The 16,117-nt window shown below is 37.9% G+C and overlaps 1 protein-coding gene across 3 annotated transcripts in view; it reads left to right on the plus strand.

Annotated features, from left to right (window-relative positions):
• Positions 1–10,051, plus strand: part of USH2A (usherin) — a 322,330-nt gene extending 312,279 nt beyond the window's left edge. For all 3 annotated transcript variants that reach the window (XM_042051713.1, XM_042051712.1, XM_042051714.1), the window contains 3 exons: positions 2,095–2,253; positions 2,906–3,068; positions 8,958–10,051. In XM_042051713.1, coding sequence (XP_041907647.1) covers positions 2,095–2,253; positions 2,906–3,068; positions 8,958–9,342 — 707 coding nt within the window. In that variant the 3' untranslated portion in view covers positions 9,343–10,051. The remainder of the gene's footprint in view (positions 1–2,094; positions 2,254–2,905; positions 3,069–8,957) is intronic.
• Positions 10,052–16,117: the final 6,066 nt, after the last annotated feature.

Genomic DNA, 16,117 nt, shown 5'->3' on the forward strand with positions numbered 1-16,117 from the left:
CTGGAGAAGATGGGGACTCTAGGAGGTTAAAAGATATTTCTGTTGGTGGGTTGTGTACCATTTCAAATTCTTTCAGATATTCTGTTATATCCTTTGCAAACCCTCCAATTACAGGGTGAAAATGCTACTAATAATATTAACAATACTTATTATTTATCTTTAACAATATAGATTTAATTAATGGCAAAATTTTACAATGCAAACTCAAGTGCACTCTTCTGGAGCATTTCATCTTCCTTATATCAGCCAAAAAATTATTTTCTTTGTTGCACAAACAATCTACTTCAAGATCACCTCTCAGAGGTTTACTCTGTAACATCCTGCTCGATTTAAAAAGTTGTATTTCTGTTAGTCCATTCTTAATGATTAGATCTTGTTTTTCTTGTAACTTTTACACTGAAGAAGGAAAATTTTACAGAGGAATTTTTGCATTTTTCGTCTCCTTCTCCCTTCACCTCTTCCAGTGACTACTAACAATATCTTTGTTCTTCCTGTAAGCTGAGCAGTTGAATAAGATTGAAGTCATGCCTCTACTTCAGGGCTATTTTTCAGCTTTTTAGTGTAATGGCATTTTCTTTGTCTAGCATCTAGTCAGGCAGCAGAATGTTATTTCTTTGGGATTTTTATATTATCTTTTTTTCTTATGAGAATTGTAAAAACATGGTATTTCAAAGATTTTTCTGATCTTCCAAAGTACATCAGTTGTTTATAGTACCACAACTAAACTTCAAATCTCTGATTTCTTGCAAACTTTTTTTTTTAGTTAACGTGCATGTTCACATACATATTTAGCTAAAAATATCTGTCTAGCAGATGCACAACAGTGGAAAAATGCTCTTTTTAGCTTCAGGGTAATAGTATCAATGTAGATGCTTTATCAGAAAAGGACCAAAAATTGCAATTAGGAGAAAAAGCTGAGTTGTTTTCCAAAGTTACAAATGGAAAGATTCTCAAGGTCTGGACAAGTCTCAGAACTGCTCACAGGCATCTGGTCCTTGTTGCAGTCACAAAGACATCTCTGTGACTTCTAAAGTAGGTGTTGTGTTGAAAGAGAAATGTGCTTTTACTAATCAGATACATCTTGACTCATCTCAGAAAGGAACCTTGTCTAGTTTGTGCTTTGTCCTTTCTTAGGGCTGTTCCTTCCGTGACTGCAGAATGAAGGAAACACACTTAACACATGCTCTTCTTTGGTCGTTCTCTTGGTTTTATGAAATTGCTGCTGTCTGCACAGACCAGTCTATAGTGGACAAAAAATAAAAAGCCTACAACCCATTTCCTAATTGCAAAAAATACCGCCCAAGGAAACCAAAAATCAAACAAAACCACCAACCAATCAACCAAAACCCTTAGAGAAGCCATGTGGAAAAAGAAAAGACAACATCCAGGAACATCTGCCTGTTGTTCTAAAGGGATGGTGTATGGCTTAGCTTGTTCTTCTGAAGGAACAGAATTTTTCAGCTTCTCAAGAAAACTGGAAAATTTAGAACTGACATCATGGGGATAGGAATAGATGGCGAAAATGTTTGAATTCAAATAGTAAAAATTGAGAGGTTTTTTCTAACAAAACCAGAACAGTTTATCTTTACAACATTTAAAATTATATGTTTTTTGGCTCACGCTACTGTATTGTACTCTACTGGTGAAGCAGGCTAAGAACCTACACTCAGCTACTGCTTTTAGGCTAAAAAGGCATAATTTGCTGAATGATTGTAATTCACTTGTTTGATCATATGACTATTCAAACACTACATAACAGCTTAGTACCTGTTACTCCTCCAAAATATATACAAGCTGCCTGGTTCCAAGCCATAAGGTCGGTCTTCCCAGAAGTGGCAATTGCAAAACAGGCATTGACTGAATTGAATTTTGATTCTTACCTAAGAACCATAATGTCTATCTTCCAGTTATAATCTGCAGACAGATTTGTTTCAGTTTATATTTAAATGATTGTAGTTTTCAAAAGAGGCAGTAGGGAAAACCTCCAGAGGGGGCTTACATTTAAAATTGCATGTGATGAATGGCTCTTTGAAGTTGTCCTGCACTGTTGTTAGTGGTTCAGATAATCACTGGTTCCTCTCTGTTTCACAACAGGGATATTCATTGTCAATGTGCCTTTGGAATACAACATCCTACTAAATGCGAGCAGTCCCACTCTGCTGGTGAAGCCAGTAGGACGTGCACATTTTGCCTTTGTCGATGGCTTGGATCCCTACACCCTGTATGAGATAAGAATACAAGCATGCCAGAGTGGTAAGGCAATTTAAAACACTCATCTGTGTAACTGGAAGGGATTTTCCAGGTAGATTCAACTCTGCAAAACAGTTGAAATTCTGTTTTTACATTTTAGTCAAATGTTTACCTAGTAAAAAGAAAGCCTAGCACTGAATGAAGCATTAAATATTTCTCCAGGTATCATGTATGTATTTCTCCATATATCATGAATATCTAAAATGGAGATGTAAAATATGTATTTCAGGTTACACATGCCACTTTATTAAAAGCTCTTCACAAGCAGCTTAAAGATCTTTGAAAATGGTTGTACAGAACTGAATCAGTTCTGTTAACTACTCAACAAAAGAAGTGATAATCATAAAGACAGGAGAGAAGAGCCCAAAAATGACAAAATGCCCTGACTTTGATTGAAATTTTCAAAATTCTATTGAAACAAGTGTTTCCAAAATGACCATTTTGAATAATTTGCTCCTCACTCTCACTGGTGAAAATCAGGAATAATTCATCGGTAGAGTTGTAGTAATTTAAATGAGTATTTAACAATGAAATGAGGTGAAATGAGGCACCATTTCCACCAACAGCTTCTTTACTTGACATTCATTTGCTTTTAATGTATTTTTTTTTGTTGAGGACAAAGCTCTTATCCCTACACAAACTTCTGATTTTGTAGGTGGGTGTGGAGTGGGTGGTCAAACATATTCAAGAACTGCTGAAGCACCTCCCAGAGAACTGAGCCCACCTATTATTAAAGCAATTGGACCTGCACTCATAGAAGTGAAATGGGCACCACCCAAGAAACCAAATGGCATCATTACTAACTACTTTATTTACAGGTAAATGCCCTTATTGCCTCAGAATCTAAGTCTTACTGAACGGTTCCTTTCATTATTCCTTGATATTTTGGGAGGTGAAAAAAGGTGTAGAACTACATGAAAAAATATACATTACCTTTCAAATGCTAAGGTAAGGAGCTGATCTGTGGATGGCCATGTTGGGAGCTCAAACAAGAACCATCTTCCTGAACTACAAATGTCAAATAAAAGCACGTGAAAACAGATGTTTTAAAAATTCAAGGGAACAAAAGATTTTGTAAAAAGTTTGTAGGATAGATACTTTTACTGTGTTTACCCAGACCACTAGGTACAAACTTCACTCTTCTCTGATAGACAGTTGAGAATTTTGTAATTGAAACAGGAGTAACTGACAAATTCTGAGACTTTTAAAAGCAGGAAAAGGCATCTAGGTTCCTAAACCAGATCAATTTTCCAAGATAATTTACGTTCCTAAATAATCTGGACAGTGATTACAGTGCATCTGTTTATGTTCCTTGGTGTTTGTATTCATCTGCCCTGTGTAGGTTGTTGACTGATGCATTCTCACTTCCCATAAGGAGTTTCCTAAGCCCTGAGTTAGGAGTTTCCTAAGCCCTGAGTGAGGAGTTTTCTGTACAGATAGCTGTGTTTAGGGCAGTATTAAACTAGCAGAGCACTGATGTCTGCTGTGTCTGTTGACCCTTTGTTAAAAGCTTGCTGAAACGACCTTCTTAAATAGCTTCAGAAGTCAGAGAATGTTAAGACTCAAGCCATATATTGGAGAGGGATTTAAACTCTGAAGCTCCTGGGTTTTCCAGCTCTGTGTGGCAATCACATGCTGGCCTGATCCTAGCCTCCCACAAAGAGTTTGGGACTTTTTATTATATTAAAGGTGTGACTGAGAAGATGGGTAATCAAATTACCTTTTGGAATCCTCAGTGATAATTAATATAAATTCACTTTTGCCTTAAACATGTTAGTAATCTCTAAAAATTCCTGCTGTCTTGCAATACCCTTTTGTTTGCCTTTTTTTAATTGTCTGATCAAAAACCCGAGTCCCTCCCCTGCATAAAGAGGAATAAAGTGTATGTTATAGCCCAAGACATGTCTTCACTCTGTTGGTTTTGTAAATAAAGCTGATGATTACCGCTGCTATTCCATGGCAACCATAGAAAGGGAAAACAGGAAATATAATGCAGAAAGCCTGCTTCAGTGAAAAATACTGTAAATTGAATTTGACAGCATTTGATGGCATTTGATTATTCTAGTCACAGCCAAACAATGATATAAAGAGTAATATGAAACAGAATGTGTTACTGCCTAGCAGACTCAAAAGCAATAAACCTTCCTCCAATGTGACACAATCACTTCACAATCATAATTGTAGCCTGTTTGATACCTCTGAGTACAGCAGAAGGGCACTGACTGACATAGATACATTTTGTTTTTTATTTAAAGTGAAATGAAAATGGCGCACTGGGGCTCCAGATACAATCGGTATATTCACCTACATAGGCATGAATCACTTGGCAGTTATTTCAGCTGAAGTTTAAATGTGCTTAGACAACAACAATATCAAATCTTTCTCAGATAGCTGCAAAAAAATCAGAAATGGGATGTAAGCACATAGTTCTTTTTCATTTTCTAGCCACACATGGCCTTACATTGTTATAGCAGCAAGACTGCAGTATTTCTATGGGAGGTTATGGAATGTAATTTCTTCTTCAGTATGTGCCTCTTCCTTACTGCATCACCACCAAAATAAATTCATTTAACTCAAAACCTGGAATGCTTGGGGACCTAGTGTGTGTGCAGATCTCTGCATTAAAGTGGCAGGACACGTGCTTTCCTCTAGCATCATAAAAGTACTCCCAAGTTTGCAGCCATTTTGCTAGAAACCAAAAAATTAAAATGTTATTTTATGATAGAAGAGATGGTGATATTTTGTTTTTGATTCATAAAGCAGACTTAAACACAGATCTGAGACTTTTAAAATTTTCTAGGAAGGACCACAACTTAGAAGAGTTTGTGAATGAGAAAAGATCTGGTTCATGAGATAGTCACCTAATCTAGTTCTGTTCCCATTCATCTTGACATAACATTGCTGTGCCAACCACAGAAGTTGCTACTCTGAAAAAAATAATAATATTATGAAAATAGAATATATATATTTTTTTTCCTATGTTTTAGTAAGTTAGAGGTCACATGAGCTAATGGAGCTGCTCTCTATTGATTACCAGCAGGCTCAGTATAGGAAGCACATGAGATGGCCCTTAAAGACATATTGCCTGTAAAATTAGAAGTATTTTGGTTCTTAACTTCCTTAAGGGAGTGTCTGAATTTCTGTCAAACTGTCTATGTCTTGCCCAATAAGATTATATTATTTAGTATGTATTTGTGAAATTGAAATGTAGCTCTCATGAGCTGACCTGTCCTGTTGGTGAAAATGTAGCAGAAAAATCAAGAGGAAATTTGAGACAGAAGACATGTCTCAGTGGCTGTCGTGACTTGCAGTGTAGAGGCTTCTAGACTGACTCTTTATGATTAATTCATTGCTTAACTGTACACTCTTAACCATGAGTTGTACCCAAGACAGTTTCCAAGGAACATATGTTACTGGATGGTTTAATGTAGGAATCCCTATGGATGGTTATGTCATTGAATACAAGACCTCCTGAAGGCTTTTATTTATGCCTGTAGTTGATGTAATACCCAACCTAAACTAGTGTATTACATGCAATAACCTCAAATTCCTTTTGCTCTTTTTTTTTTTCACATCAGAACTCATGTTTAGAAAAAATACTCCAAGTCATAAAAGCTACATTAGTGTAGATTTGTTGAGTACAAATGTAAGTGAGGTTTCTTTGTTTAATTAGATGTGAAACTGCAGAGGGGGAGCATTGCTAATGTTGCATTGTTCCCCCACATTTAACAGCATGATTCCCCAATCATTTGAATTTTACCCCAAGACTTCTCATTGTTCCTAAAAATAACTCACTACCACTGTGGTAAGGAAAGCAGCAGGCGCTGCTAGAACATGTAATTTAGTTGTATGGTGAAAGGTAAACGTGAGGAGTAATTCTGGTTTGACCCGCGAGGCCTCGGGGATTCGCCATCTCTGCACACGCGGGGAAGGCGAGGGGCGAACGCTGGCAGTCTGCGCTGCTGCGGCGCAGCTCTGGAGTTATCTGTCACAAAGAAGATTATATTCTCCTCCTTATGTCATCCGCCTCAGATTGGCACTGGGGCAGGGAGAATTTGCCCTTATAAAAATAACTATCTGAACATCTTCAAAATGAATGTAAGCAGCAAATCAGACTATGCAGATTAAGAGACAGCTTCCAGCACTTGGAAATGTTATTCTCCCTTGCAGCTCATTGTACATAAGAAATACTTCCAGTTAAATGAGCAGCTGAATCTTAAATCTTAAGACGATTGAAATGATTACAGACTATTGAAGCACTTCTGTTCAAAGTTTATTCATACATGAAGATATTCTGGTTTTTAGCACTACAGATGGAACCATTTACCTAACCATAAGTTTCATTCATTAAATATTCAGCAGTAATAAGATCTAAATACTTAACCAGGCTACAGTGTACAGCTTTGCCTGTGAATCAGCTTACAGTTGGTGGCATATTTGATCATGCAGTGTGAAAAAAACTGTTTATCACAGTTTAGAATATTTATAAAACATAAATTTATGTATTTGTGTAAGTCCCACACTGTTTGGTCAGCAAGACACATTAAATGTGACTTCATTGCATTAAAATGTACTCTCTTTTCCCTTATTTACAGCAATTTTTTTGGACATGTTTTTGAGTACACAGAGGAAAGGCTGTATTTTTAGGCTCAGGAGAAAGGCATAGTAGTGATTCACCTTTCAAAATTATATGGCTTGCATTACGTCAGTGAGCAGCATCCAAGGGAGAGTTCTGCAGGAAGCTTAACTTGCCTTTATAATAGAGCATGGGGAATTGTATTAAAAATTGCTGCTGGAATTTTGGAGACAATGGGAAATTTTGGACCCTGACTCTTACAGAGAGACTGAGGATTTCTAGGGAATTTTTCCTGCTTCTTCTACCTGCCAGTCTTTGCCCAGTTCTGCCAAGCAACCCTCAGTATCAACACATCTTACAGTTTACCTATTTCACTATGATAGAGATACTGCACCTCAAAACTCTTCTATTTATCAAAAAGTCACACTTTAACCCTTGTAGACTGAACAGTGTCCATACAATCTGCTTATCTCAGAATTTAGCAAAAATTATTCAGCTTCATATAAGAAAATAATGTCTTCGTTCCTGCCTTATATATGCATATACACAAAGGATGAGTAAACAGCTGTGTACACACTTGCATTCATTATGGTCTTCATATTTGCATGTTAATACCTGGGAATATATTATTACAAGCAGCTAAGATTATCAGTTTTAAAAAATCAATGCTTTTTTATTTTTAAATTAATTCCTGGTTTGATCTAACAAAATGAAAACCAACAACATTCTTTGAAACACAGATTTTCTCCTGCCAAAGAAATGTTCTACAGCTTCTATGTGTGCATGTAGTGATGATGACACCCAGTAGCCAGAAAAACCAATTTTACTTCTGCAAATTTGCCCTACTTGCAATAAAACTGGCAGATAATGTGATTTGGATTTTTGTTGTTGGCATCAAGGGTGAAAGTGCTTTTATGTTCTGCAGAGGCCAAGGTTCTTGTGAAGAGTAGGGGAAATACTTAAATTCATGTGCAGTACAGCCCAACCATCACTGGGATTTATCACAGTGTTTAAATGTAACCAACTTAATTTCACACAAACATTTTTATGCCAAGTGAAAGAATTGATTTGATAACTCTGTTTTGAAGATGAACACTCAGCTTATTAAAACTGTTGTAAATTATATAGAAAAAGGGGCCATATTACAGAGGGGCTGAGGATCATCTGTAATCTCTGGTAATCAGAGTATCACCAGGTCCAACACAAGCATATCTGGAGTAGTAATGCTATATATACATATATATGTGTACAAATGTGTGTGTCTGTGTATACATATATGTGTGTGTGTGTATATATATATATGTACTAAAAGAAAAACCCATTGTGCCAAAAATGTATGCAGGAATTTTCTTCATATCTCTTAGGTTTGCATTTTTAAACAAAAACAGTGTTGGAAAAAATACGTAGTTTATTACAGAAAACACTATGTGTGATATTTTAATGAGGTTTGGTGGTGGAGCTGCAAATTCAGCTAAGTTTATGCACAAGGGATTACTTATTCCATTTGCAAGAAAAAATGGGATATTTAGTGTGAGCAAACCAGAATTTGAAAGTGCACAGCTTTAGTTTTGAGGGCACGAAAGTATATTTATCCCTTGTTCACTAGGTAACATTTTTCTCCAGTAAATTGGTCATAAGTTTTCCATAAATGAGGCATCCTGAGGTGCATACCTCCATAAATAGATTGATTTTCAGAAGTGCTGAAAACTTGCACCCGTTTTGCAATTCAAGTCATTGCTTAGCAACTACAGATAAATTTAAAATTTCACATTCTAAGTTCTGAAAGTCTCATTTGTGGTGTGTTCTATCCTAGAAGGACAACATGCTGCTGTGTTGCTATTCTGTTACCCTGGGCTTGTTTGCCATGTTTTATAGTATACTTCTAGATAAAGGAGAATAATTGATTGCCGAAAAAATCTCTCTTCACTACTCAGCACCTAACGCAAGTTCAGGAAAATGCTTTTAAGGTGCAAAGATAGGTAGGCAGTTCCTTGTGTGTGTGTGTAACATACAGAAATAAGTTCAGTATTTTTCTGAGATACAAGCTGAACTTGGAACTTCAAGATCTACTATTATGGGTCTGCTAAAGCTATTTTCAAATTTAAACACACTGCTTTTGATTTTATTCCAGACGTCCTGTGGGCAGTCAAGAAGAGCTGCTTTTGTTCATCTGGACTGAAGGAGCTTTGGAATTCATTGATGCATCCGATGCTCTCCAGCCTTTTACTCTCTATGAGTATCGTGCCAGAGCTCAGAATTCTGTGGGGTCCGTGGACAGCCTGTGGGCTTCAACCCAGACTCTGGAGGCTTCCCCGTGGGGCATGGCAGCCCCTTGGGCACAAGCCACGAGTGCGTACTCGGTGCGGTTGAACTGGACGCAGCCAGCCTCGCCCAACGGTGTCATATCTCTGTACAGAGTGGTCTATCAAGAGAAACGCAGCGACCCGACATTTAGCACCCCAGCTGTCACAGCACTCACCGTAATGGTAAGAACTGGGCCACAAATCCAGTTTTAGAATGTGTTTACTCTCCTTTGATCTTGGTTGTATTTTAAAATCTCCTTTAACCCTGATGTGAAGAGTGGGGTTTACAGTTGCCAGTTGTTCTGTTGGTTTAAATTTTGTGTTTGGCCCAATGCAGACTAAAACATTTCACGTTAATATTGGGTTTCTGGTAGGGGTGAGTAGATTACTCAAAAGCATGGATGTGTCATGTCTGGAGGAATTAAGCACACGCATTTGTCAGCCTTGCTCTGAAAATACTGTTCCAAGCTTTCTGTCTGCTGACAAAATTAGTTTCACAGGACCTGTACAAAGAACAGCAATATCACTCCTCCTTGTATAGAGCTCTGTTTTTTATTTCAGTTGGAATCATAAAGTGAATGAATTAATTAGTAATTACGTAGTTCATATATGCAGCCCATTTGCATGTTCCCCTCATAATTCATCAGTAATAAAAGCAGTTCTACTTTTATTCCCAATTCACGTGCTTATATTAGAATTTTCCTTTGCACTGCTGATCTGTCTTTCCCTTCTCTTTCTTTCCCTGTTTCTATTCAGTATGTGAAGGGATAGATTTGGGAAAGGGCATTGTTTTGTGACCTGTCTAACAACATTGTGTAAACCAGTGACAGAAGTGGTTGTGTTTTGTGCATTTACCACTGCTCCTTCCCCCTGTATATTACATTCTAGTCTTTGTACAGTAAGACAGCTTATAGATAGTTGGACTGAACTGTTGTATATTAGGACAGCTGCTGTACTTGGTTGTCTTCTGAAATAAGTTTTAAAAGTTTAAGGAGGTTGTAATAAAGTTTGGTTTCCTCAGCAGTGCCACCTCAAGTTCATGAACCTAGAATTTTCCCTGAATTATCTTCACAGTCCGTGTTTGTATCAAATAACACTGGAAATCCCCTAAATTCTTAATCATCCCAATTATAAAGTATCTGCTTGATGATTCAAGTAGGATTCTAAAAAGCTTTCCCTGGAATACCCAGTAGTAACCTTTAAGTAACTTCCTCTGACAAATCTCAACATGACACAGTGGAAGAAGTTTCCAGCTTCGTAATCTTACACACCCTTGATCATAGGGTTACAAAGCAGTTTTGTGTCTAGCTTCCTAAATGGATTAAGTTTGTAGTACATCTTTTTCTGAAAAGGAAAACAGGTCCTGAAGTGAATTATAGGAATAATGTATACTTTTGCCTGCGGAAGCATTGCACAACACGCTGGACTTTAAAAACTAGATTGGGATTCTGAAGTTCAGTGGCATTTTGGTACTTAGCTCTCTTAACTTGTTTTAAGAAAAATAACCACCATCATAATTGTGAGGACACACCTAAGATTTTAAAACCAGTGAGAAGCCAGGGCTTCTCCTACTACTCTGCTTCAGCAGCGTGCAATGTGTTGCTGAGCATCAGAATTGACCTGGTTGGTCATGCATTGCAATGTCTTCTAAGCATGCCAACAGCAACAGAAAATGTCCAAGATGGTTGTACTGTGGGCAATAAAACCTACAAAAATGGTCTTTTAAATAATGTTGCTATGGCATGTTTCTTTAACAGCATCAGTTAAAAGCCTTTTAGATTAACAAGCTATTATTTACTGAATTCATATTTTCCTGGCTCCAAAATCCTTTATTTTCCCCAAACAGTATCCTGAATCAAAATGACATTCTGGCAGCATACATATAGCTGTTCTACTAGCATTGCAGCAAAGCTAGCTTGCATGGGTTTTCTACTGTCCTTTGTCTTGATCATGGATCAATTATTATTTTTGCTACCCATTTTTATTTAAAATATTATACTACCCTTTGGGGACAACTCTTTCTGCACATCTCTTCCATCTCCTCCATCAGTTGCACTCACTTTAAGCTGTTGCAGCTGTATTAACTGAGTAGAATTGCTGCTGATTTATACCAAGGACCTGAGATCTGAATCCCACGTCTTCTGAATATAGCAGAACAGCTAAAGCTTTGAATCAAAGTTATTGACATACAGCGGATGGAGTCCTGTTATCAAAGATACCTGCAGGAGGTTAGGTCAATTATCCCAGCAGGCAAAAACCTGGACAGCAACTTTTAAAGTTATAAGTGCTTAAAAATAGAATTTTATCATGGAATTGCTGATATACCCTTAACTTTAGCTTTGTGAATGAGATACTTTAATTAAAATGTAATTCTATTGAAGGAACTAGAATTCCAATGATTAAACTTCTGCCCCTTTAAAATATAGCCTTCATGGGTACTAGGCTAAATCATTTAATCTCCTAAAGCATCTCTATTGGAGCTCCCTCATGGGATATGCCATTAGTCATTCTCTCTCACAGGCTTCCATGTTACAAGTAAGACTTAAAGTATTAAGAAAGCAATGAGTTTGGTCCTTTATTTAATCTGTTACACTCCATTCTTATCCTATTAGATTATTCCAGAAAAAAAAGCAGTGCTAGAATCATGGTGGCTGATCCCACCCTGGCCCTGGGACATAAAGCTTGACCAAAACTTAGAGGAGAAATACAATCCTTGTGACACTGTAGGATACAAATTAAGTTTTTCCTAATGTCCCTGCAGACTGTTCTAATATGACAGCTTCATTTCCATCCATTTCAGAGCCAAATGCAAAGCATCTTCTGGGTTTTCAAACAATTTGACAGACTTATCCACTATACCTTCCCCAAATCCAGCTATTTAATCGCCATTAATATGTATTTGAGTTAATATGTCAAAGGTATGGCTGGCTGGTACCTTAAGGTTGTCACTGACGCCTTCAAATTTTACACTGCCTGTGGAGATAAAAACAAGAACTCAATTCTCAGAGCAAAAGCTGCTACCCCTGAAATGAAAGGAGGGTGTCCTGTGCCGTTAGAAGCAAGTGACATACACAGGAGCCATTTTGATGCTTCATAGTTAAAAAGCAGTGTCACCCATTTCCTCAGCTTGTTTGGCCAGGAGTGTAGTGACAGATGTTAGGTGACAGTGAGTTAAACTGACATTCTGGTTTATTTGCAGAGCAAAGTCAAGTCAAGACTGGTTAGAGCAGCAGAAGTGTCTCCCACAATGTCTTTGCACTTCATTTTAACCCTCTAAAGCAGGAATCATATTTAGTGTCGACAGCATTAACATGAGACAGACGTGTTTATAGGGGAAGGGATTGGTAGTAGGTTCTCATTCACAGAAATCTGCATAAAGTGACTGGATTGTCAAAGCAAGCTTCTCACTCCTGTGAACTTAGAACTTAAGCTTGTGAACACAAACCCCAGAGCTGATTTAATTATAAAGCCAATGAGTGCCTGCCAAATGTCATCAAAGCACCACAGCTCTTTAACTGCTGTATTCCTAATGTGGCTGTGAGGTAGAACTGTGGCTAGGTTTGGACATTCCTTGGTACATGTTTTGTGGGTGTATAATGCTGTTTTTCCCATGACAATTATATCAAGTGTTTGGTTGTTTATTGTGAACAGGAGAATTCAAAGCCAGGAAAATGAGTAAAAAAATAGAAAATATGTAGCTGTTAGAATAAGCCTGGAGAAAGAAGAGCATCCAGAGATGAGGGTTAAAAAGAAAAACTCTGCCTGCTATGGGCAGTGCTCCCCAGTTATTATTATGTAGAATCAAGGTCTCAGTGTGTTAAATTCACCTCAGCCAAGTGTAGATAAAAGTGCAATGTGCTTGTTAGAGGATGCAAGAGATAGGCGTAAGCATTCTAGGCCTTTTTCCTGGGAAATCCTGCACTTGTGCACAGGTCTTCTCGCAATGTGTTTTGTAATGTGAGGCTCTCAGATCAAACTTGTCCTTAAAGACCTTTTTTGGATTAACCATGCCAGCTTGGGGTGAAAAAATTAACGCATCTCTTAGCTGCTATCACTGCCTCAGCAAAGCCTCTGGTTTGGATGCAGCTGTGCTAACAGCTGAGAACACATGTTGGCTTCCCTTACATTATTTGGGGAGGTGGTATATAACTGCACTGGCCAAGCTTCTCTTGGCAGGTGCTGTGACAGGGAAATCTGTAGACATTGCAGAATAGCAGTAATAAAGACTTTGGTAGGAGGATGAGGCTTTGGCTAATGTGATTGTGTTGTTATAAGCAGACAGTAATTTAAGCATCAAATAAACTGAGTCAGAATATTAAGTATAGTTGACTTGTTGAAAAACTCCATATCAAAAGTAATATATCAGAAGTAATCTTGAGTGGCCAGTACTGTCATACATGCATGCCTCCTATGCAGGATTTTACAGATATCTGGAATCATGCATCCAGAGTTAGTCTCTTTCTATTCAGTGCATTTAAAAATACTTATTGCATTCATGTGTGATCCTTCACTTCTATTTCCTCATAGAGACCTGTGAACATTTGGCAGCATTAAGGATGAGATACCACATAGTTATTAACTTCCTTGTACAGACTATTCAGAAATGCAGTATTCAGTGCTGTACATGGCAACTTTTTTATAGAAGAAGTAATGAAGAATAAGAAAAAAATATGCCAAGGAGAGGGACCAATGAAACTTTTTGATACGTGCTTATTGCAGATGCCTGGGAAATGGAGTGCACCCTATGAAAAGAGGTTGAGTGTAAGGGAAGGAATCCCTGCACATGCCATAAATTCAGAAGATGTGCTACTTAGCAATGAGTGAAAGCTGTAAACGGCAGTGGAGGGCAAAAGTTAATTAGGCTACTGTGCTGCTGTTAGACAGTGGAAAGTAGCCACCACCAGAAACAAGATGGCTGCTCAGCAGTGCCCTAATGCAGCCAAAAGATCGTCTCCTTAGCTCTGCAAGGGCTTATGGGTTAGGGAAAATCATACACAGATGACTAATTTTTTTATGGTTCACAGACGATCAAAGTGAAATTCAGCAGCTGTTCAGGACAAGTGACCACTCTAATGGCTGTAATATAACCTGCTAAATAGAGAGGGAATTGCATGAGAGCAAGAGGTTAGCTGTGATTATCGGCAGGTGAGTGCTTTATTGAAGTTGAAAGACCATTAACATTGATGGAGTAATTATTTCAACTTGAAAGTAATTACCTTGATGGGTGATAACTTCTCCGGTGTTCCCAGATTTGATTGGACCAAACAATTGTGAACTCTTGAAGCCTAGAAAAATATTACAACAATACTGCAATGTTTAAATTACTGAAACCACTGTTAGAGTATTTTAATTATGCCTAACAGTGAAAAGATTTTAACGTACAACAACTGGTGACCTCTCATGTATAGAGACATTTGCTTTCTAATTTCAATGAAATGATCCCCACCTACCCACGTGTGTGCTGTATGTGATGGGTTTGCAAATGAATCATTTGATTTACATGCAGTTTTTAAGATTCAAAGCCTTATTAGCACAGTTTCACGAAGGGCTCGTACTGGAATGCTCTAATTGTTTTATTTGCCAGGAAAGTCCAGTAATATAAAATTCTTTCCATGTTTTAATCTCTAGACCTGTTAAGCTTACACAGGATGAATACAGGACAAGTGCTGCTTCACATTGAAGGCTGCTCAAAAAAAGTGTGTGAGGCAATCTGTGTCTCACAGATTCTGTTGTTTCCACACTGCTGCAGAATATGCTGGATTTGGCACTACAGCTCTGTTTAAATAAGCATTTGCATTGGCACTATGATGCCCCTCCAGAAACTGATTAAGTGCTTCAGTAAGCCCCACCTATCAAGACAGACATGTAGAATTGCCTAATTAGAGTAGAAAGGATGAAAAGGATTGTTGCACAACTTTGATGATTTTGAAGTACTGTGGTAATGGAACCAGAGGGGAATGGTGAGAGAGAAAGAGAGAGGCTTCAGCTCTTCTATTTATACCATCCTTGCCATAAACAAGGCCACTTCACTGTCTCCTAGATGTTTCCGGCAGCCCCAGAAACATAGCTTTAGACCCTGCTGGAACTCTGCCAGAAAGGAAAGAATCCTTGTGAGTTCGGAAGGAAAGGTTTGTCTGGTGTCTGTGAGGTCTTAGTATGTTATCAGACGACTGGTGGTTTGAATTAGTGAAGGTTACAGCAAAGACGTTTATTCCACTTTTTTTCTTTAATGTTTTCTCCCTAATTCTGTGTGCAACACGAAGCTGACGTAATTTTGTCTTTCAATAAATTTTTGGATCAGACAGAAGTAAAAACACTGATAGAGTTATATCTCACCATGCCTAACCACACTCTAGATTGACTAGGTCAGAGTGCCTGGATCAATAGGTAGTTTCTTCTACAAGTAAATTAGTCATCTGTTTGGAAAAATCTGGTGTATTTTATTCTTGGGCTTCTCCTTGTGCAAGGTCCATTTTTCACCCATTGTGTAGTCTTTTTTTGATGAGTGAAATACATGTAGAATTAGGTCTTTTTGAGATATTCATAATGTCTGACTTCAGACATCTAACCTAGTTAAGAGCATGAATGTCGTCTATGGACCATGAAACATCGAGAACATCTAAGGCACGGACATGAACCATCCTTGGGCTGCAGCTGTTCACATGAGACTGCTTTCCTGTGGTTCACTTGTGTGCCACTAGTGATAGGTGTCAGTCAAAGAAGGTGGTTGATTTTACACCGATTAATCAGCTTTCTTAACCCCCACAATGGAATTATGCAGTTTGACAGGTTTAAAAGATGGTACCCTTTGACAGAAAGATGGTGGTGGGCAGCACTCTGAAAGTGGTAATTGTTTGTGTGTGTGCACCTGCAGCCATGAGAGAATAGGTGACCACCTGACAAAGCCTAAAGGCTGATGGCTAAAATGAGATTGCATAAGTGTTCCATATGCTCTTTCTCTACATATGTTTTTATATATGCTTTATAT

Source organism: Corvus kubaryi, unplaced genomic scaffold (genome assembly GCF_017639235.1).
Source record: "Corvus kubaryi isolate FWS band 111438036 unplaced genomic scaffold, C.kubaryi_AGA036_p1.0 76, whole genome shotgun sequence".
NCBI classification, from domain to species: Eukaryota; Metazoa; Chordata; class Aves; order Passeriformes; family Corvidae; genus Corvus; species Corvus kubaryi.